This window comes from Wickerhamomyces ciferrii, contig 00164 (genome assembly GCF_000313485.1).
Source record: "Wickerhamomyces ciferrii WGS project CAIF00000000 data, strain NRRL Y-1031 F-60-10, contig 00164, whole genome shotgun sequence".
In the NCBI taxonomy this organism is placed as follows: domain Eukaryota; kingdom Fungi; phylum Ascomycota; class Saccharomycetes; order Phaffomycetales; family Wickerhamomycetaceae; genus Hansenula; species Hansenula ciferrii.
In genome coordinates, this window is record NW_011887576.1 from 1 (window position 1) to 23,404 (window position 23,404).

General features: G+C 29.3%; 9 protein-coding genes across 9 annotated transcripts; 5 read left to right on the forward strand and 4 right to left on the reverse strand.

Annotated features, from left to right (window-relative positions):
* Positions 1-257: 257 nt before the first annotated feature.
* BN7_4447 (uncharacterized protein) lies at positions 258-1,071 on the forward strand (the record flags this gene model as incomplete). The annotated part of the gene is made up of 2 exons (XM_011274919.1): positions 258-918; positions 1,022-1,071. The coding sequence occupies 2 exons, from the start codon at positions 258-260 to the stop codon at positions 1,069-1,071; spliced, it is 711 nt and encodes a 236-aa protein (XP_011273221.1).
* A 1,393-nt stretch (positions 1,072-2,464) lies between these two features.
* BN7_4448 (uncharacterized protein) lies at positions 2,465-3,325 on the reverse strand (the record flags this gene model as incomplete). Its single annotated transcript, XM_011274920.1, has 1 exon — positions 2,465-3,325. One exon carries the CDS (start codon positions 3,323-3,325, stop codon positions 2,465-2,467), a length of 861 nt encoding a protein of 286 aa, XP_011273222.1.
* A 3,857-nt stretch (positions 3,326-7,182) lies between these two features.
* BN7_4449 (uncharacterized protein) lies at positions 7,183-7,575 on the forward strand (the record flags this gene model as incomplete). The annotated part of the gene is made up of 1 exon (XM_011274921.1): positions 7,183-7,575. One exon carries the CDS (start codon positions 7,183-7,185, stop codon positions 7,573-7,575), a length of 393 nt encoding a protein of 130 aa, XP_011273223.1.
* A 3,968-nt stretch (positions 7,576-11,543) lies between these two features.
* On the forward strand, positions 11,544-12,390 carry MET8 (bifunctional precorrin-2 dehydrogenase/sirohydrochlorin ferrochelatase MET8; the record flags this gene model as incomplete). Its single annotated transcript, XM_011274922.1, has 2 exons — positions 11,544-11,592; positions 11,678-12,390. 2 exons carry the CDS (start codon positions 11,544-11,546, stop codon positions 12,388-12,390), a joined length of 762 nt encoding a protein of 253 aa, XP_011273224.1.
* Positions 12,391-13,123: 733 nt separating this feature from the next.
* Positions 13,124-15,049, reverse strand: NGR1 (Ngr1p; the record flags this gene model as incomplete). The annotated part of the gene is made up of 1 exon (XM_011274923.1): positions 13,124-15,049. The coding sequence occupies one exon, from the start codon at positions 15,047-15,049 to the stop codon at positions 13,124-13,126; it is 1,926 nt and encodes a 641-aa protein (XP_011273225.1).
* Positions 15,050-18,450: 3,401 nt separating this feature from the next.
* Positions 18,451-19,122, forward strand: VPS20 (ESCRT-III subunit protein VPS20; the record flags this gene model as incomplete). Its single annotated transcript, XM_011274924.1, has 1 exon — positions 18,451-19,122. The coding sequence occupies one exon, from the start codon at positions 18,451-18,453 to the stop codon at positions 19,120-19,122; it is 672 nt and encodes a 223-aa protein (XP_011273226.1).
* Positions 19,123-19,274: 152 nt separating this feature from the next.
* HEM2 (porphobilinogen synthase HEM2) lies at positions 19,275-20,297 on the reverse strand (the record flags this gene model as incomplete). Its single annotated transcript, XM_011274925.1, has 1 exon — positions 19,275-20,297. The coding sequence occupies one exon, from the start codon at positions 20,295-20,297 to the stop codon at positions 19,275-19,277; it is 1,023 nt and encodes a 340-aa protein (XP_011273227.1).
* Positions 20,298-20,680: 383 nt separating this feature from the next.
* Positions 20,681-21,394, forward strand: BN7_4454 (PITH domain-containing protein; the record flags this gene model as incomplete). Its single annotated transcript, XM_011274926.1, has 1 exon — positions 20,681-21,394. The coding sequence occupies one exon, from the start codon at positions 20,681-20,683 to the stop codon at positions 21,392-21,394; it is 714 nt and encodes a 237-aa protein (XP_011273228.1).
* A 69-nt stretch (positions 21,395-21,463) lies between these two features.
* On the reverse strand, positions 21,464-23,065 carry BN7_4455 (uncharacterized protein; the record flags this gene model as incomplete). Its single annotated transcript, XM_011274927.1, has 1 exon — positions 21,464-23,065. The coding sequence occupies one exon, from the start codon at positions 23,063-23,065 to the stop codon at positions 21,464-21,466; it is 1,602 nt and encodes a 533-aa protein (XP_011273229.1).
* Between the last annotated feature and the right edge of the window lie 339 nt (positions 23,066-23,404).

A 23,404-nucleotide genomic window follows, 5' to 3' on the forward strand; every position in this document is an offset into this window, starting at 1 on the left:
TTTCATTGTAAGCTATTCTGTAATCTATATACTTCGTCTAATCTACAAACACTCGACTAAAATTATGTATTAAACCTATGAATTATCTTCTACGGTTAGAATTCTAGAAAATCTATGTGGTGCGAACCCACCTTGTTTTTCAGAAATGGGTATAAACTTCGAGATTGTCTATTAATAACAAGATCGAATCACTCTCAAAAGTTCAGTTTCAAGGATTCCATTCATTCTATAACCTCATCCACTTGAACCATAACACCATGCTCTCTCAAAATCTATTGAAATTTAGATCTTTTCAACCCAATTGGAGGCAAATTATACGATTCAAAACAACAAAACCACCAACATATTTTAGTGAACATTTAAATGAATCTCCAACTCCAATATTTGATAATGACCAATCAACTAATAACAATTCACAATACTCTTATCCATCTAATGCAAATCCTTCACAACAATCTTATATCCCACAACAACCAATTCAATCACAGTCATCATCATCTTCTTCCACAAGATTCAGTTCAATGAGAGATTTATCAATAGTATTATCTATATTAGCACTCAGTTATTTCGCAGTTGATAATTATAGAACTAGAATTGGACTAGAAGCCAAAATAATGGAACAATCAATGACACATATGAAATCATTAGCTATAACACAAAATAATTTTAATAATCAAAGACGGAAAAGAGATTTACAATTAATTAATGAACGTAAAAACATTCAAAAAAGAGAGATGAAGATGGTTTATCATATTTCAATGTTAAGAAAACAATTAATTGATGCAGGTTTAAAACCAGGTATGTTTACATTATATCAATCATCAAATTCCTGGAATACTTTACTAACATTAACTCTAGCTGAAATTGATCAAGCAATTGAAGAATTTGAAAAGAACGTCAAGATGGAATACTCTCTAAGTAATGTATCAGGAACAGCACTTTGGATAGTTGATGATTCACGTATGTATATTTCTCAAATCATAACTTCATATGATCAAGTTACTAACATTCTCATTTATAGCTATGAAAGCATATGTTCCAAACATTCATGATTATGATTCCAAAAAATAGACAAATATATATACCTAATTGTACTAAACATGCATATAAACAGTTCATATAATAAATTTATGTAGAATTATCAAACCAACTAATTTATATTAATTTGTAATTATGCCCTATATGTTACCTATTGATAGAAAAAATTCGCGGAAGTTTACCCTCCCATTCGACAATTGTTAGTATAAAAAAAAGTTCCAAATTCAAAATTTTTCAACTTTTACAACTATTTTAAAATTCTTTACAATGTCTTATAGGCACCCAGAGTCACGGTTCAAAATTATTCTTCCTTAGTTGAGCAAAGCATGGCCTTGTCATGTTTTTTCGTGCTCGCGGTAGCCTTAGATCAAACCATAAAAGTTTATCCAAAGTGATGCTTTTAGTTTTGACCAACCTTTGAATGTCGTGTCTTTCTTATTGTTTGACTACGCGGTTCTAAACGTACATGCTATCTTTTTCCTTAATTCGTTAAGTTTCATTATAATACACATATTTTATTTTGTCATTAAATAAGTTTTTTGTAGCTGATAATTTATCGCTGATGTGTATGAAGATTTGCATCTATTTTAGATTCTTTCCTTTGTTTAATCTTAAGTTCTAATAATGAAGGTAATGGACAACATGGGGATCTAGCTTCTTGACCTTGTTCTTGATAAAATGAAGTACAACATTCATAAAGTTGATCTATTACTTTAGTACATTTGGATTCATTATAATTGTGTGCTTTTAAACAGTCTTTTATTGGTTAGTAATTATGTCCCACAAGGAAACAGTTAATATCTCACTCACCTTGAATGGCACAAGCTTGTGGTTTACATGGATCGTTCTTGGACATTTGGGGAATGATTGACTTGGTTAATTAGTTCAAATATCTATTAATTATCTCAATCTCAATAAAGAGAACAATCTTTACTTATATATTGAATTCTAGTACAATCAAATTCAAATCGCAAACAAAAAATTCGCGCAAAAATATCCAAAGAACAATAATATACGTCGCTAATTTTTTTTCCTAATGATAATCTAATTATCAATTTTTAATCATCATTCATTTGAATTTTGCTCTAGAAATGTATTGTGCTATCTTGAAAATTTGTTGAAAATTTTAATTTGTTGCTATTTGCGTGGTGTAATAAGACAATTGTGATGTCGTCAGCATAGCTATATGGCTTTTGAAGTCTATGTTTTTTTTTTTATTTTCTAGGTGAATATTTAATACAAGGATAGATACAAAATCATATGATTGAATTCATCTACAATTAAGATACCAGATTATGTGTATTGGTTGAGCATCGTCTTATCGATCTTGAATATAATGGATCTTGATAAGCGTGTTTTTTTGCTTAATATACATGATTACAATTTTTTCATATCAATAAAAAATCATACATAAACGTCTTATTTTTCAAAATTCCATAAAGAAATCATCAATATTTGGATTCAATTGCCATGATTGAGGAACCAATTCATTAACTGTGTCTATAAAACTATTCTCCCTGGATCCATCAGCATCAATAACCAATTTATTTAAATTTCCAATTGAATATTGTTTAACAATATAAACTCTTTTCTTATATCTTGGATCATTGTTAACCACTGGTAATTTAAATTGGGCCCCATTAACTGGTTTTTCATCAATCAATAACATATCAACATCATCAACATTATAATTCAAGTTAATAATCAATTTAGCAGGTTCATCTGTAATCATATTACTAATTTCAAAACTTTTCTCACCAACAAGAAATTCAATTTTATAAGAATCATCATTATATACTTTAAATTCATATTGAATCAGATATTTTAAAAGATTGAAAACAATTTCAGCATCATTATATTTCATTTCATTTTGATAAAAGATTGAAAGTTTCTTAATATTTGCACTATAACAATAATGAACTATTTTACTCATATTTGAAAATAATTGAACATCATTATCATTTTTATTGTATAAATAACCAATATGTTTAATATTTGATGATGGATTATATGGTTCAAACTCAATGAAAAAGCTCAGGAAAAAATTGATTAAATCATACTGGAAAAGGAATTTAGACCAATCATTATAAAATTCAATGAAATAACAACTAATGAACCAATATATTGATAATATGGTTTGAATAAATTCCCCTATATTGGACTTTTGAAATTTGAAATCTAAATCACTAAGCTCATCATAAGAATAATCAAAATCTAAGATTGTTGGATTGTTTAAAACTTCCCAAAAAGTTTTCCCTATTGCTGTTTTACCAAATGTTGAGAACATGATGTTGATGGCTATTGACTGTCTTGTGACTTAATGGCTATAATAACCCAGATATTTGTTGGTATGCTGATGTGTCGTTGTTATATACATGGTGCTAATGCTGATTTGGCGGGTATATTAATTTTTGTTACACAAACCCAAAAAAAAATTAGAATTTTGAAACAGCTCAATATTCATGACTAGACCAAATACAGAGATCACTTCATTAACTAAATCATTACGAATTACAAAGCGGTTCCACTCAAATGGTCAAATATCAAAGTAAAGTTTTATTTTGATTTATGATCTGATTATCTGAATGTCATTCTTGTGGTAAGAGACAAAATAATCAATACCGTTACCATATAAATCAATTGAATATACACAGAATGTGAACGAAAACACCAAATAAACTTTTGATCAATTCCATTTTGGTCAGTTTGTCATGAATGTAAAGAATATGATTAATTATCATCATCATCAGATCATGATGATCATCATCATAATTTTTACCCTGTAGTTATAACGCGAAAATCGGATTCTTATTTTAAGTCTTATAGAATCTTATTACCGATCTTAATAACCTCTAAATTTCAGATTATTCAATCCTTCTAGACAACAATGGGCAGAAAAACAGATACAATTATATTAATAGCTTCTTTTGCTATGTTTTTATTACCAAGGGAAGTCTCCTTGTCTATATACTCAGATCTTAAACATACATGATGTTCTTTAAGCTTAACAGATCAATACAAATTATTTGGTGCATTTCTGTTTTATAGAATAGTTAGTGTTTTTAAAATATGCCTTAAGAAACAAAATCATGATATTATAAGTCCTTGGTATCATACAGCAAGTGTTACGGGGAGTATAATATTAACAATGCTGTTATCATGGTTATTAATATCGTTATTTGGTTGGAGAGATTTCATTATAACATTAAATGATATACAAAGCCCAATATCAGTTTGAATCCATGTAGATTTATATTTTGAATTTTGAGAAGTTGATTCATATATGGTTTTTATGAAAACATCCAACATGTAATTGTAAAATTTGGTTTAATTTCAGCAATTGATACTGATGATATTGTTAACTGGGTTAGTATGTGCTGTATCGCATATGTAATATTATATAAAAGTTCATTCTGCATAATATATACTGTTGTTTTCCAGCTCGAGTCCTAGAGTTATATATAAACAAGTAGCTAAACAGTAATAAAATTAGTAGATCGAAAAGCACAACAATCTTACATATGAATGAAATTCAGCTATTAAGTTTAATCTTGTGTATTCATTATACGTTTCTATAATTGAAGTCAACTCTCTATCACTCTGTATCCACTCCAATAGCCGCTGTATATCTTAATTATATAATCTAATAACTATCAAAAGGTTTATAAAGTTTATATATTGAAATCCATATAAAAATGTTGAGGCCGCTTAAACCCGGTGTACAAATTTACAATCTCATCAATAAAAAAGGACTTTAAGAGAAAATATGGGTTGAAAATTAATTTAATATAATTATTTTTATCTGAATAATACTATGAACCTAATGAATCTTCAATTAAAGCACTTTTAAAATTTGAGATTTTTAATATTTTTCAAAATGTTGACCTCCATAATTTTATATGTACATTAAAATTAAAAATTTCAAAAATCTTCAAAATTTATATATAATGCAAAGTATTATTTTGGTGTTATAATATATATTGATGAATCCAGAAAGTTCTATTGATCATAAATACATGCAGACATTCTTATACTATTGAATTTAAAAAGAGTTAATGTAAATTATTTAACTTATCAACTCTTGATGATTCAGCGGTTACTAAGCACTTGATAAAAATACTTCGCGAATTTCAAATTATTGTCAAAATTATGCTTTAAAATATGCTTTTGTAATTAAATTAAGAATATGTTGTTGCATTAAGAAATGTTTGACCAGCTTGCGTCACTTCGAGTGGTTGATTGTTGATTTTCCAAGTTCTATACCAAGCTTGTTAACGGCTAAAAAACGAATAGATTTTCATATATTGCATGTGTTGATCGTTTAACCAAAAGTTGTTTGCACATACATTACTTATGAGGAATTGTGGTCATCAGATGAGTTCAGAAATTTTTTGTAGAATTTGGATAAGATTTCATTTGGGTTTACAACTAAATATTTATGATAATCATACTTAAAAATGAAGCAATCAAAACTCTTTTGAAGAGATGTTGATTTGAGGAATATATTTATAATCTTGTTGTATTAAAGCACTATACATATCTATATATCAAGTTTTTTATTCATATTGATTTGTTTACAATAATCGATTGATAATTAATTCTTTGAATATATACAATACTTTTTCAATTAGATTGATTGTAAAGTGTATATATAATGAAGTTTGAATAATCGAAGTAATTGTGAACTTTGTCAGAATTGATATGGTTAGAAGCGCTGTTGATTATAGTAAAAAAAAAATATAAAAATTTCGAAATTTTCATTTTTCAACTTTATTAACTAAATCGCTGACGTCTGCAATTTTGAAGTCGTTTTCCATTAAGTCCAGCGCAAATTCTCCAAAGACATTAGATCAATTTATATGGTAGTCCGTCAAGTCCTGGACTGGTTTGGTCCTTTGATAACTTTTCATATGAAGTTTTGAAATCAACGAGTACGTTAAACGACGTTTACGTCGTATTAATTATTATCTCATATTCTTTTTCATTATATTCTTGTTGATGTTTACTAATTTACTAATAATTGGAAAGTTTTAATCAAATTTTTAAATATTACTTAACAGTATATCAAGACCTAATTCATATTCAATTTGTTTACAATTTAATTGATTGATTAAGTTTTTGAATATATTTTACTCTGTTTTTGATCTTTATTGTAGTTAGATGACACTAAAAATACTAATTAACCACATAATTCTATACTTTTCTATGAAGTTATAAAACTTTTCCCGATCCCGCTCCTAAATCGGTATAAGCAAAAGCCCCACGAAAGCCTTTAAGGATACGCGTTAAAAGGGCACTAAAATTAGTAAACACAAAATAAAAGCATTTACAAAGGTGTCAAATAATAACCAATATTGTGGGAGTACATGAAGTTTAAATCTTGTGGGTGTGTGATGATTGATGAGCAATGGGACCTGATTTACTAGTGAAGTGACCAATGGACCACCATGGCTTCGTTTAACTGTGTCATACTAATGAGTAATAGTAGTAGTAATAGTAGTGTTATCTGTTTCAAGATAAGACGTGATCTGAGTCATTGGTGATTATTCTGTAATTTAGTATACGTAATTATCTAATTCTTGATCAAAGTCACATGAATTGGTCAATTTATCATTAATTTAGTGAAAATTTGTTGATATGAGCAATAGATAAGAAAAATTTAGGGTGACTCTTTTGCTGGGAGGAAATGGTAAACGTGAATACTACAAACAAAATACTACAAACAACGCAACTATGAGTACAAGAACTACAAGAGTACAAGTATAACCACAGTAGTACTCATCATAATATCATAATAACGTAATTAATTCCTCATTTAACCACTATCAACCATTGTCTTTGGTAACCACAACTGTGTAATTTGTCATTTTGTATTAAAAATCACTTTTCGATTGTGTGAAAAAACTAAAAAATTAAAAATTTTCAGTGGTGTTTTTGTGTTGCGCTGACCATCAAAATTGCTCATATCAGTGCATTGTTACTCATTTGACATTTGACAGATTTTACACAAGTTTAGTGGTTATGGATATATAAAGAAGGGTGGTTCCCGTTATATTAGTTTAGTTATACATCAACAATATCATCATCAATAGTTTAAACTACACAACAGTTATACAACAGTTATACAATACACATCACATCACAATGTCTGACTTATTTGAATTGGAATTAGAATACCAACAAACTCCACAAGAAGAATTAGAATTATATTCTTGTTCATTAGATTCATCATCAAGTTCTATATTTGAATTAGAAGAAGTATCAACTCCTTTATTATATGAATCAAAAATACCATCAAGACAAAACTCTTTAATACCTGAAGATTCAATTGATCAATTTCAATTAGATATTTCATCATCAAATTATATCCCAAAAACTATTCCTGAATTACAACAACAAGATTCAAAATCAACAATCCCAAAAACAATAATATCATCATTAGAATCTCAAGAATCAAATGATTTATCTGATATAATTAAAAAAGGTTCCATTTCTATACAAAACAATTATAAAAGATGGTTATCAACTCATCATTGAACAACAACTACAACTACAATACAAATGTATATTATGAAGGTTATGAATTTGATGATTTAAAGATGCTATGGTTTTTTTTTATGGGGAAATGGTTTAATTATAGGGAATACAAAAAACAAAAAAAAGAAGAGCTAGGAATGCTCAATTATTTATAGATTGATACAACAAATGGGATTATGAAAAGGCAAAAAAAAAGTAAAATACAACATATAATGAATATATTTTTATATATAATAACTTAATGAACAGTTAATTTAATTAATGAATTGTGATTATTGTAGTTTTGTTGTAAAACTTTTGAACTTGTTCTTGGTGAATGATCAAATGGGACTGGGACTCCGTTGATCAGTTAGTTTATTTTCGGTGTTATCAATGATCAAAAAGTGGTTCCACAGTACAAGATAACAAAATTTGCTTATCAAACAAGAAAAAATGAATCATGATTCATAAAGTTTGAGGTTCCTTTTTCTAGATCTACAAAATTGATTTGACAGGAGTGGGGGAAGGGAATTAGTAATTACATAGTACTCATTATTGTTATCATGGCTATCAATGTCTTGTTCTAGTATGATGTAATTGTTTAGTAGATCTTGCGCTTTAAAGATATGATAGGAGATAAATCATAATACCAATGATAACTGTTCATTAGAACAAAGATAGTATAACTTTATTAACCAGCTGTCAAATAACAATCAAGATCTCAAGATAATATTAAACTGTTGTACTATGTGTTACGTCAAGATTTCAATGCAAAAAGTGTTAAAAAATGGTGCATATATCATAATCAAAATACTAAAGACTTTTCAATCTTTAAGATATATAAGATTTGTATATAGATTTAAGATCATTCCAATAATATATGGATTTTCATATATGTATCATCAATGATCTTTGTTTAGTATATATGTTCAACTGTTAATTACTTACCAGCTTTAAAATACTAATTTGTCATAGTAAAAAGTGAAATGAAGAGCTCAAAATGAAATACCAATGACCCCTGCACTGACAAATTAAGACAGATATATTATACACACCTGTAACATGGTTTATCATCTATAATTTGTTCTTAGTTAAACAATATATCAATGAAAAAACACGTAGTAATGTATTAAATTCCGAAACATCAATGGGTATATTCTAACGAAACCAGCGACAGTATAATATAGGAGAGGGAAGATGTGAAAATAAGGATTCTAGATATATTGATAAAAAGCTTCAAAATGATTTATAAAATTAACTTCAAAAAGGAAAAATTATGTCTTTTATATAATCGAATGGATTTGAATAGATCGATGTTCAGCTTTTGATCCTCTATTTTTGGCCAGTCCGCAAATTTTCAGACTACATAATAACTTACATAAGCCCCATAACTTTAATCGCGGCACCAAATGAGTTTAAGTATTAGCTTTAATGGTTTCTAAAGAAATACAAGTGTATTATTCCTTCGGAAAAGTCTAATAATGGTCTTCTTTCCTATAGAATACGAACAAATTTTTTGGTGAGGACTACGTCCACTTGGTCCTGCGGACCAAGGTGCTAAATTCTGTGAAATATAAGGGACCAGCACATTTCTAGAGTTGAAACATCAGTGATCAAGGTCAAATGAGGGAACCACAGGAGACTCTTTTTTTTCTATACAGAATCCAATTTATTGAGGATGTATCTTTTAGTTTACATCTTTATAATACATGATTACTTTTTATATTCATAACGTTATAATATAGATGTCAATTCCAATTTAAGCTGTACCGCGTATTATTATATACGAAAAAGAAAAGTTAAATTTCGTTATGAATTAATTTCTACCAGGTGATCAAAAAGATCAAATTCAGATCAGTATTCTAGTGAGACATACATCTGGATTTTAAACAGTATATACAGAGAAACGTGGTAAACCGTTGGGGCCTGGGGCCTGGGCCCTGTACCCCCGTATAAATCATCGTTCAGGTGTAAAACCAGGGTTCAGATGATGTACTAACTTATGGCAACATGAGATTTAAATAATATGATAATATATTAAAAGTTATGTATAAGTGTTTTAATAAAGTTAAATATAGAAAACAAAACATGATCTACATTGATGAAGGTACAAGACTACAATTTTGTATCGAAAAATAGTGAACCATATATTTTTATCAGAATACTAAAGACTTTTCAATCTTTAAGTTATTAAGATCTCATATATGTATAATATAATAGTGACATAATGATTATTCAAACTATAATATCATGTGTAAATCATGTAGCTCTGAAATGTAATAATAGATATTGAAAAATCAATAACTAAGAATGATCATGACTTATCATCTATGATGGAGTTCCTTAATAAATACCTTTTCTTTTGATCATGAACTATGATCAACACTCATCCTACTACTAGTGTTATTATTAATTAATATATTTATCCTGATATTAATGTTGAGAAAATTAAACAGCTTCACGATGCGCAATTCCAACAAGAACATTTATGGAATAAACTAATTAAACATAAAAGTAAAAGTATAAAAGGAAAAGGAAAAGGAAAAAGAGAAAACTTATTATTTAAATATTAAATCTAAATAATAAGTTTATGCAAGGTTAGAATCATTATCATAGCATCATACCACCTTCTAGAATCTATATCAATGAGGCTCTGGAATTTCTTATATTATATTATACTTTCAAAATATATTTTTTGAACCGCGGCAGCTTGTCCATGTCTGATTGAAATTATCAAGTTAATTCTTTGAAAAATGAAGTTGATTTATGTATGAACTACCTCAAATATCCAAAACTTGAAAAAATATGTGATATATATTGATATCAAAACACTAAAAATCATCAACTTAATGAAACTTTTAAGATATTATGATTCCTTATATATAGATGTATATGGCAATGATTTTGATCATTAATTCCAATATTTCACACTTTGATTCTTCAATGACTGTTAAATCATGAATCAAATTAATCAAATTTTCCATTGTACTAGATAACTTTGAACATAGTGTATCAGATCAAGTTTACTATGTCTAACTGTGAAAACATGCAAAAGAACCACATTTAAAACCCATATTGTTGAATAAAAGAAAAAGCAGTTCTTAGAGCGTCAAAAAAATTGCTGGAACAAAGAAAATAATAAACAAAGGGTTAGAAACATTCAATAGCAGATGATATTGAAGTGTGAGCTGATTATAATACTTTGATTTGTTTGATGTTTTTTTTTTAAAAAAAATAATCTGGAGGGAAATTCTAAACATTAGCCACAACCCGCGAATTTTAGATCTTTCAGATCAGAAATTCTACGATATTCAAATTGTAATAACTCATGTAAAACAAATGATACTGAATTATGAATAGCATAGTTAAAGTCCTCATCATTTAAAAATAAAGAATGATGTATTATAACAAGTTAAAATCAGCAGGATCCGCCGCAATTTGAATTTTCCTCTTTTCACTATCACAACGCAGTACTCCAGCCACTTTTTCCGCTAAAAAGTTGGCTCCACTAGCTCAGTCGGTAGAGCGTCAGTCTCATAATCTGAAGGTCGACAGTTCGAACCTGCCGTGGAGCACTTTTCTTTCTTTTTTGCCTCTAATCCGGATTTTTTGGCTGTTTCAAGCTTAATCTGTAGCGTAAGTGTATTCTTTTTTATTTATTTTATTGTATTTGATTGAGAAAAGCAACATTTAATTTCATTTTCACTAGTTTTAGCTTAGTTTTAATGTTTTGTTGTGATTTGGTGTGAATGAATAATATCGCGATGAGATGGATTTTTTTTGAAGGCCGACCGATAATTTCCAACTGATAACAATTTATTTTATTGTCCGCTTGATAATTATTGATTATAACTTAGTATTAAGATTTTGTATTTGAAGATTGGTTATTAGGTATTTAATCTTCAAGTGGATTATCCATTTTATCTTTGAGGCTTGTTACAAGACATTGATCATTACCATTCAAGAGTTTATTACAGATTCAATCAATAATGTCAGAATCTGAACAACATTCAGAATTTCCAGAGATCTTACCAAATGGTTCATTGATCTTAGCATGGCAAGTTAAAAGTGAGTTTTATTTTATATCATCAATTGAACACAACTAACTATTATTTCCCCCAAGATCGTCATGTTTTAGTTGTTGGAGGTGGTGAAGTTGCAGCAAGTAGAATTTATCATTTATTAAATGCAAATGCTAAAATCACAGTTATTTCACCAACAATGAATCCAGAAATTGAATATCGTGAATCAAAAGGTTTATTATATTCTGTTCAAAGAAGACAATTTGTTGATTCTGATCTTTCATTATATGAAAAACCAACACCAAAATTAGAAAAATTTGATGAAGAAGAATATAAAAACATAGATCAATATTTAAAAGATTCAAGATTTGAATTAGTACTAGTGGCAATTGATGATCCAATAGAGAGTAAAAAAATATATTATAAATGTAAATTAAAAGGATTAAATGTAAACATTGCAGATGTTCCACCATTATGTGATTTTTATTTTGGTGCAATTTTCAGAAAAGGTGATTTACAAGTAATGGTTAGTACAAATGGTAGAGGACCAAGAATGGCAAGATTGATTAAAGATAAGATTGGTAATTTATTTAGTGATTATGAAATTGATAAGACTATTGGAAACATTGGTGAATTAAGAAAATTATTAAGAATTAAGAATTCGGGAACTGATAATCAATCTATACAAGATAGAATGGAATGGATGACTAAAACAACTGATTTATATACTTTTAAACAATGGAGTGATGTGGATATACATAAAGTTATAGAATATTATCCAAATTTACCACCAAAATATGAAGATTTGAAATAAGATGATTAACTTTGGTAAAATACATCTTTGAAATCGTAGAATTTTATGCATAAGGACTATATAATAAGTGATAGTCACAATTTTAAGTTGTAAACACCATTAGAAAATATACCCTTGTGTCTTTAATATCAATACTCAATAACAAAGAACTCTCAAGAATTTAAATCAGATATACTTAAAGCCGTGTATTCCCGAAACCATATAAGCTGGCGCTTATTTTGATTAAACAGAACAAGATCAGTCAATTGCGAAATAAATCAATAATCAATTTAACAGCTACATCTTAGAAACAATCAAAATAATAAACTTGTAATGAACAATACATATATGATAAAACATGAGAATAACATAAAAACATAAAAAACAGAAAAAGTATCTTTCAAATATATTTTCAAATAAAAAAAAGATGAATAAAACATAAAAAAATAAAGAAATTCTTATAATAACAATGAATAAACTTTTTAAAAAATTTTATAATCAAGAAAGGAAAAAACACACATAATGATATATAACCCCAAGGAGTTTTGTATGATCAAAATAGAGTAGAGTAAAAATAGAGTAAAATAAAACACTTTGATAAAACAAACAAACAAATAAACAAATTTTAAATGATATTTCTTTTTATGATGATGAGGTATAATAAAATCATAAACAATCCATGGTGTATTGGTTGATGAATTGTCTTTACATCTGTTTTGTATAAATTCCAAAGATAAAATTGGATTCTTTATTCTTAATTTAATGAATCTAATTTCCCAGCAACAGCAGCTCTATACATTTCATGTAATTTAGAACCATCATTTGATAAATTTTCACCATTTGAATTTGATGCATCTCTATCTTGATCATTTTCCTTTTCTGAATTATTTCCATTAGTTTGAGAATCATCTTGTTGAGGAGTTTGATTACGTTCATTTGAATCTTGACCAATTTCAGATCCATAAGATTGTTGATGTTGATGATGTGGATGTGATAAACCTTGATTATATTGATTTGAAGGATCTTGAATATAACCTGAATCAACTACATAACCACCTTGTTGACCATATTGTTCAAATCCTTTACCAGTTGGTAAATAATACAAATTATTAACTGGAGCCATTAAAGGTTGTTGTTGATACCCATTTGATGGTAAACCTTGAGTTTGTTGAGGTGGTGCAACACCAACACCTGGTGGTGGAGGACCAGTTAAACCTGGTGCAGGTAATCCAGGAGCAGGACCAGGAGGTGGGATACCATTATTTGAAGACATTGCTAATTGAACTCTTTGTTGTTGATTTTGAGCTCTACCCCAACTTAAACGAACTCTTGAACCACCAATTTGGAAACCTTGCATTCCAGCAATTGCAGCTTCTGCATCTTCACGTTTATCAAATCTAATAAATCCACAACCTTTACCTGGTGGGATCTTGACATGAGTAATATTACCAAATGGTTGGAATAAAGCGGCTAAAGTTTGTTCAGGAATTCCTGGAGCTAAACCACCAATGAAAACAGTAGTATTAGTTGGATCAGTATATGGAACAGATTGTGGAGTTTGTTGAGCTTGATCAGGATGGAAAAATTGTAAAGGAGGTGGAACTTGTTGATATTGATACATTAATAAATCAGATTGTCCTAAAGAACCTTGTTGTTGATGATTTGAACCTGCAGAATTTGGAACTTGAGGAACTGGAGCTAATTGTTGATCAGGAAATTGACCATTTGGATTTGCAGTAGTTGGTGGGAAACCTCCTGGACCATTTGGTGGTGGTGGTGGTAATTGATTATGATGATTTGGATGAGTATGTTGAGGAGGTGGAGGAATAAATTGACCACCATTTGGACCTAAGTTTAATCCATTTAATCCAGCAATTAATGAATTTGTTTGATTTGTTTGATTTGATTGATTTCTTGGGGTTGCTAATGCAACTCTTAATGGTCTACCAGCACACCAAACACCTTGCATTTCAGTTAAAGCACGTCTTCTTTCTTCTTCATCACTAAAACGAACAAAACCAAAACATCTTGAAGTTCCAGTGATTGGATCAGTCATAACACGAACAGTTTTAACCGATTTGAAATGAGTTTGAAATAAAGCTAATAAATGAGCTTCAGTTGTTGATGGAGATAAATCACCAACGAAAAGTGAAAATTCAGGAGATTGAGGAATTGGTGAAGATAAAGTAGCACCAGAAGCCCAATTTAATCTAAATAAACGATTTGTATTTGGGATTTGAGAACCATTTAAACTTAAAGCAGATTTAGCATCATCATAAGTTTCAAATTCAATAAAACAATAACCAGCATGACCAGTATTTAAAGTAGCAGCAGGAGTACCTTTTTTAGCTTTAATTAATTTAACTAAAACTCTTTTACCTAAAGTTGACCATAAATGAACAATGGCATCTTCATCAGACCAAGGATCTAAATCACCCATCCATAAAGTTTTTGGAGGTGAAGAAGAAGTTTGTGAAGTTGCAGTTGGAGGATTTGGGATTGGTAAAGGTTGTAAGAAATCTGGTTGTTGAGGTTGTTGTGGAGCTTGTTGAGATTGTTGATTCAAATCAGCACCAGAGTTATAACCATCATCTTGTTGTTGTTGTTGTTGACCTTGACCTTGTTGTTGTTGTTCAGATTGAACATTTTGTTCATCAAAATTTGAGTTAAAATTTGACATTTTAAGAATTGAAATTTATAAATCAAAAACTAATATGAAAACAAAATTGTGAAAGAGATGTATAAGTGCAATAAAATAAAGAAAATTCAAAAGAAAAAGCACAAATTTAAATCAAAAATCAAATAAAGATATAATAGTATGAGTTCTTTGTTATTTTCTTCTTGATGTAATTGAAATCTCGTTCTTTAGTAAAAACAAATCTTTATGAAATATAAAACAAAAAATATGGACAAACAAAATTTCGTTAAATTCGTTAAAAAATATGGGCAAAAAAACAAACAATTGTTAGTTAATTTATATGATCATATAATTCTTGTTCTGATTGTATAATTGAAATCAAATATAAAATTCAGGTACCAAATGCAATCTTGTTTAATTGTTAATATAAAATTGCCGTTAATGAAATCTGAAAAGACAAGGCTATGATATATAAGTAGATCTAATGGAGCAGTGTATTGATTGATATTTGTTGTAATATAGTATGGAATTGAACTATAACAAAGCAATTAAATTGAACTTTTGTAATATTAATTATGAAGAGAAGTTTCAAATTTCAAAACTTTTCTTTCAAGTTTCAAACTTGTTCAAAATTGCAGAGTGGAAAAAACAAAGTAGCAAAGAAAAAAAAATTAACTATACATGAAAATTAAATAAGCAGGGATTTGTAATATTATACAGGGGATTTACTTTAAAAGGGTAAAAAGGGGGTAAAATAGTATAGTAGGGTTTAAATAGAGGGTATAATTGAAATATTTGAGTGATATTTACCTATATAAAGTTGTTTGTAGGTGTTTCCAGTGTGTATAGTTTATTTTGTTGAGTTTGATGGTTGACGTGTTCAGGCTCATCGCAGGCTCGAAAGTCTATTTTTAATCTCGGTTGAAGATTTGGAAGCGGTGAAGTTTGAGTTGATGGGCAGGGACAGCTAGCTGGGAGGAACTGGACTGGGGGTGGGTAGGTACTTAGGCAGAGACATGGTAGACAATATATTATTAGTACACCATAGATCTTGTTTATAGGCTCAATTGTTTATGCTTTTATGGATAATGGTTCTCTTTCGGGTCGACTCGCTGAAACTAATTAAGGCTCAGTGCTTATTGAATGAGTGGTGACTGATGCGCGGTGGCTTTGTGAAGAGTGAGTAAAGGGTGAAGATTGATATCAAGATGTTGATGATGATGATGATGTATATATGATTGTTATTGTATTGTATTGTATTGTATTCTATTCTATTATACAATCCATTATCTACACACAGTTTATGCCTATACTAACGCATCAATTGACACAACCATAAGCATATAAGGCAGCTTGTCAAGCTATACAGTACAACACCAGAGATCAATTGAGATCATTGGACTAACATTAGATTAAAAACAATTATAAAACAATTTATAAAATAATACACGAATCATAATAAACTCCCAGATTACTTCTTGATTATCTCCTTTATTCAACCCCTTATTTATACGATACTTTAACAATTCTCATCAATTCATGTATGAAAAAGTATAGAAACTCAACAATTTAACAAAAAGAACACTTACCATTTTAAGATGAATTGGCGTAAAAATGTAAAAATACAGCGAAAATTTCATTAGCAATTACTGAAACCAGTAATATTACGTAAGAAAAACTGCAAAAAAAGATATTCCGATGCGGGGAGTCGAACCCCGGTTTGCCCGGTGAAAGCGGACCGTGCTAGCCGTTACACTACATCGGATTAATTGTTGATTTTCTAGGGGCTTGAAACTCCGGGTTATACTTTTGAAAGTCACGTGAATCTGGTTGGGGCAGCACATAGATTATTCAATAATTAAATTATATTGAATTTAAATAGATGATACAGTCTTTTTATTGGATTGGTATCATATTTAAAGCGTAAATTATTTATATATACTAGTTTCAAGTCAAATTTCAAGCGGCGTGTCCGGATGAAACTGAAATATATTTATCATTTTAAATCATATATAAATTTTTAATGATTGACATTTTAGAAATTAATATTGTAAATTTCAAAATTTAAAAGTACTTCAAATATGTTTTTATTGATATCATATGATTATTTAGAGCAAATTTAGTATAATGAGCTAAAATTTGACCTGTTGTCTCATACAAAAATCTTTTGAAATTCATAAAAATAGTTTCTTATATTCGGAAATAAGCGGCCTCGATGATTTTACTATATATAAGAAATTTTAATTATAGTTAAAACACCATATTAATATGCCTCAATAAGTCATGAGCTGGTATATAATAATGAACTTTTGAATATATTCTAGAATTAAAAGTAAAGTTTATGAAGAATGGAAGCTAGATCAAATTAATTAATTATCATTTAATTAGTTGTAAAAATTGGGCTTTAAGATTTATTAATATCATTCAACAATGTTTCATCTAATAAATCCCAATTAATTACAAGTACTGCATGGTTTGAATATTTTTAGACGTACTATATTAATTGAATCCCATAGTTGAAAGTTTTGGTTTTATTAATGTAATGAAGAGATCGAAACTTCCATATCTTGTGTTTACCTTGATTTTGTTTAGTATAAGTGTATATCAATAAGGATATGACGACAATCAATAAATATGCTAAGATATCAAAGATTTAAATAAGAAGAGAAAATTTTACGATATGGTTAAATAGGACCTATAGTGAGAAGACAACTTATTATTTAATCGTGAGCTGATTGGGATAAATTCATGATCCATGATCTATCATGCGTTAGTAAGATATATGTGATTAACGACGTGATAATGAATATAATTAGCAATGAATAATAATGTTTTTTACCAGAGTTATGTACGAGAAGGAATGATTAATAGTGAGTTATACCAAAAGTTAAAGTTATGAAGTTAAAGTTATGATCTCAAGAGGTTTTACTATTGAGCCACAAGAAGGATGGATTGCTGGGAGAAGTATCACAGTATATATACCAGACATGAATGAGTAAAAAGAGAGAATATAAAAAGAGTCGTAGTATTGATACTCTATTAAATAACTCAACTACTCATGGGACATAGACATAGATAGACCCTTAATATTTGAATTGAATAGGGCTTTTTACCAATTCAATCATTAGTCTTGTCTATCTCTTTTACTAATTGATACTCATACCACCATCTTCAAACCAATATATTCCAAAACCAACTAGAGTCAATTCAAAAAACTGAGATAAATGAGATAAATGAGATATGAGTAAAATAAATTTGAGAGAAATGATATGAGTTTAAAGTATCTAAAGTTCTCAAAACCCGATTCTCATGACAGCCGAAAATCAGCGCAATAAATTCGAGATAAACGAAATTTAGATAAATAAAGGTGCCATAGTTATCACAAGATCTTATAACACAACAATCAAACTCATAAAAGACCTATAATATACATATAAGGAATAATGGGGAATACAACATCTAGTCCAAAGATAACGGCTCAGGATAAAGCTATATTACAAGTCAAATTACAAAAAGATAAATTATTAAAATATCAAAAAAAATCAACATTATTGATTAAGAATGAAACTAATCAAATTAAAGCATGTTTATCTAAAGGTGATAAAACTTCAGCAAAGATAATATTGAAAAGAACCAAATATCAGGAAAATTTATTAGAAAATGTATCAAATCAAATATTAAATTTAGAAAATATGATTCAAAATATTGAATTTAAATTAATTGAACAAGATTTTTTAAAAGGTTTACAGAATGGTAATGAAATTTTAAAAAAACTGAATAATGAAATGAAATTAGACCAAGTTGAGACATTGATGGATGATGTTAATGAAAATATTCAGATTCAAGAAGAGATTGATCAAGTTTTATCAAATTCTATAGTTGGTAAAGATTATGAAGATGAGATTGATGAAGAGTTGGCAATGTTGGAGAAGGAGGAATTTATGAAACAAGGTAAGCAAAGTGAACAAAGTGGACAACAGAGTAAAGATAATAATGAATTGATTGAGAAATTACCTAGTGTTGATAAATTACAAGATATTAAACAAGATGAAGAGGAAGAGAAAGATGAAGAACCTGTTAAAGTTAAACAGAAAAAAACTGCACTTTTAGCATGAATATATATGAATCTTTACAATCTGAATTTTAATGTTTCAATTTCATTTCGTTCTATATACATTTTTTGTTTTATATACAATTTCCTTTTTTCATTAATTTGTGTGTGTTTTATATACATAATAATTCATAAATATTCATATTTTAACTTATCTCAATCCAACCATTCCAAAAAATCAGGAGTAAAATAACTAATAATTAATCTTGCACCAGCTCTTAAAAATCCATTATTTGCTTCAAATGCAATAGTTTTCAAATCAACAATACCCTTTTCAGCAGCAGCATGTAACATTGCATATTCACCACTAACATGATAAGCACAAATTGGATAATCTTTACCAATTTCAGCAGCTTGAGCCATAACATCCAAATAAAAAGTTGAAGGTTTACAAATAATACCATCAGTACCTTCTTCAATATCTCTTCTCAAGGCTCTTCTTGCTAAACCGGACCCACCAGTTGGTAATTGATAACGTCTTCTATCACCTTGACCTGGAGAAGAACATGCAGCATCTCTAAAAGGACCATATAAATTCCCACTAAATTTTGCACTATATGACATAACAAATGTCTTGTGAGCTAAATTTGCCTCGATTAAACCTAATTTAATTTCACGAATTCTACCATCAATCATATCAGATGGAGCAACACAATCAACACCAGCTTTTGCATAGTTAACTGCAACTGCTGCAATTCTTTTAACAGATTCAACTCTATTTATAGTACCATCTTCAAATAAGACACCACAATGACCATGTGAAGTATATTCACAAAGACAAACATCAGCCATGATATATAAATCAGGGAAAGCTGCTTTTAAAGCTTTTGTAGCTTGAATCACTGGTCCTTCAGGGTCATCAGCACTTGTACCTTCAGGATCTTTGGAACCATTTTTTAATGGGACACCAAATAATATAACAGATCTAAGACCTTTCTTGATTAATTCACCAACATATGGAACAACTTTGTTTACACCCCATCTTTTTTGACCTGGTAAAGTTTCAATTAAGAATTCTTCATCAGGAGAATCTGATATAAATAATGGATAAATAAACATATTCTTGGTTAATTGACGTTCATTTTGCCACTCTCTTGTTAATGGATGGGCATAACCACCAGCTAAGATACTAGAGATTTCAGTTCCTCTGCCTGTGAGATATTCAGCTTGATGGACCATTCTAGATTGTTATTTGTTTCTGGTTTGGTTTGGTTTCTATTCGGAGTATGGTTTCTTTGGGATGTTTTTCAGTTTTTATATCAAATTTTCATTTCCACAGTAAGCAAAGAAACGAGATCAGTTCAAAATTGGTGAAGAACAGCGATTATCAGAAGAAATATTGTATAGGAAACAAGAATATGTATTGATTTATCACTAGGACTCATAATAGTAATCTAAGCAAATATCATCCATTTTAAACCGTGAAATCACCATTTTTGTAGTGGTTTTTCACCATCATCACCATATGTTTGATACTCACCACAGATTTAATTTATACGAAAACTAATCAAAACCACTTTAAACCATTTTGAATAACAACTTCACATAAAACCACACACACAATGTCACACAACTGCGAAGAAGAACATCATCACGGAGGCCATGGAGGCCATGGACACGGTCATGATGATCATTCACACGTTGCTCCTATTCCTACAAATGAATCACAATCTCTAAGACAATATATCGATACTTCAAAAATCACAGGTTTAAACTTATCAAACCCAAATAATGAACTTCATCAAGTTTTCAAAGATCAAGAACAAAAATATGATGTTTCCAAATATATTGAATCAGATGCAGATGCTCAACTTATTTTAAACATCCCATTTACTGGATATGTCAAAATTTTTTCAATAATTTTAAGAACAAGTGGTGATTCATCAAATTGTCCTAAACAGATCAAGATATTCAAAAATAAAGATAATTTAGATTTTGATAATGCTAATGACTCAAAACCAACATACAAAATAGAACAACCATTAATAGGACATCATGATAATGACACTAATACCTCAAATAATGATGAATTTATTGAACATTATTTACCAAGAAATTCATTCCAATCAACAACACAACTTTCTTTATTTATTGAAAATAATTGGGATGATGACGAGGACGAATTAACTAAAGTTTATTATATCGAGATCAGAGGTCAATTTACTTCTCCATTGTCTAAAGATCCTATAATTACATTATATGAATCTGCTGCAAATCCAGCAGATCATAAAAATTTATTAGCTAATGAAGTTGGAAATCATGCTTCATTTCAATAATAATTACTATACAAAAAATGAATGAATAATTGCTCTTATGTGTTTAGCTCTTATGAATAATGAATATCCTTATTTCTTCCAATAATCAAAAGTCCCAATTTTGGTAGAAACAATCTTTATCAATTCCAATGTTTTTTCTTCTTGTAATTTCCTACCCAAAATTTGTAATCCAACAACACAACCATCAATTTTTTCAACATCATAACCTTGATGAACAGCTTTCTCCATATCATTCCTCAATTCAATACCTTCAACCCCCTGGCGATCCAATTCTTGATCAACTTCCAATACAGGGAAAGTACCAGCTGGTGTATCCAAAATATTAGCTAATGGAGAATAACCAAAATCAATAAATCCATCAAATGGTGCCCCAGCAATTGGACTAACTGGTGATATTAATCCATCAAGACCTAATTTTTCCCATTCTTCCCAAAATTGATTACAATTTTGATAACGTTCATATTGTAAGTCCATTAATTTTGAACTTGGTAAATCTTCAAATGTCTTGAGGAAATCTGGAGTAGGTTCTTTTCCTGATTCAAGGGCTTGTAGTAAGGGTTTACAACCATTTGACATCATGAATGATGAGAATTTTGCTATGGATTGGATTAGGTCTGCCTTCTGCCATTCTATAACTTCATAACCTTGATTTATTAATGATTCACGAACTTTTTCAAGGGCTCTTTTAACAGGTTTTGAAGGTTTAATAACACCATCATCTAATAATAATCCAAACCTCAACTTTTGAGAAGAAAGATCAATAGGTGTCCATGGGATTGGAACAACTCTTGAATTTCTTAACCAACTTTTAGAATCAACAATAGTCTTGATATATAATTCTAATCCATGGAAATTTGTACTTAGGACACCATTTGTCGCCAGGATAGCTTCCAACCCTTCAACAATTGAAGTAGTATCATGAGGAGTTCTTTGACTTGATGGTTTAAACCCAAATAAATTTTGTAAAGAAGCTGGTTGTCTAACAGAACCACCCATATCTGAACCAATACCTAATGGGGACCCTCTAAGTGCAACAAGAGAAGCTTCACCACCTGAAGAACCACCACTTATTAAATTTGTATTAAAGGGGGAGACTGTTTTACCAAAGATTGAATTTGCGGTGATGTTGTTGAACACACCAGTTGGGATATTTGTCTTGACGTAGAATATAGCACCTGCTTGTCTTAATATTGCAACATTTGGTGAATCTTTTGATAATTTATCATGATCAATATAATCAACTAAACCAATTGTTGAAAATTGACCTATGATATTGAATTCATCCTTGAGGGAGATTGGTAATCCGTGTAATGGACCTTTCAGTTCACCAGTAGTTTTGTAATAATCATCTAACTCCTGGGCTTGTTTAAACGCTTCAGTGAAGAAGACTTCAGTTAAACAATTTGTTAATTGATGAGCTATAGTGGCTCTATGAGCAAATGCCTTAGTGATTGTTAATGAAGTGTATTTATGATCCTTTATGGCATCTAATAATTGCAAAGCTGAAGACCCAGTGATTTCTAATTCTTCAGGGGTCAAATAATTGGAATTTTCAATGAATTTGATAACATTTGTTGTTTTTGGTAATTCAGATTCTGGTATAAGCCATTCCTTAGGGAAACTTGAGTCTCTGATGGTCAATTTGTTCTGAACTTTTGTTTGTAGTGACATGATTGTGATTGATCTTATTACTTATTAGTTCTTTGTCTCTTTAAAGGTCCAATTGTTTGTATTTATATCCCTTAATTTTTGGTTTGGTTATATTCGGGTATGTATTTACAGTATAAAAGATTGATAATCGAAAAACTTATCAGATTTCAATTTTAATTTCCTCTTTTCTTAGTACAAATTTGATAACTTAATTTGATAACTTTACTGTTCATATGATATTCATAACCATCTAAAGCATTATAGTCTTTAATGGACTGGTTATACATTCATCTCTTCATTTTAATGTACTCTTAATTAAAGATCCGATTCAATCTTTTTCACCAGGGTAAAGGCTAAACC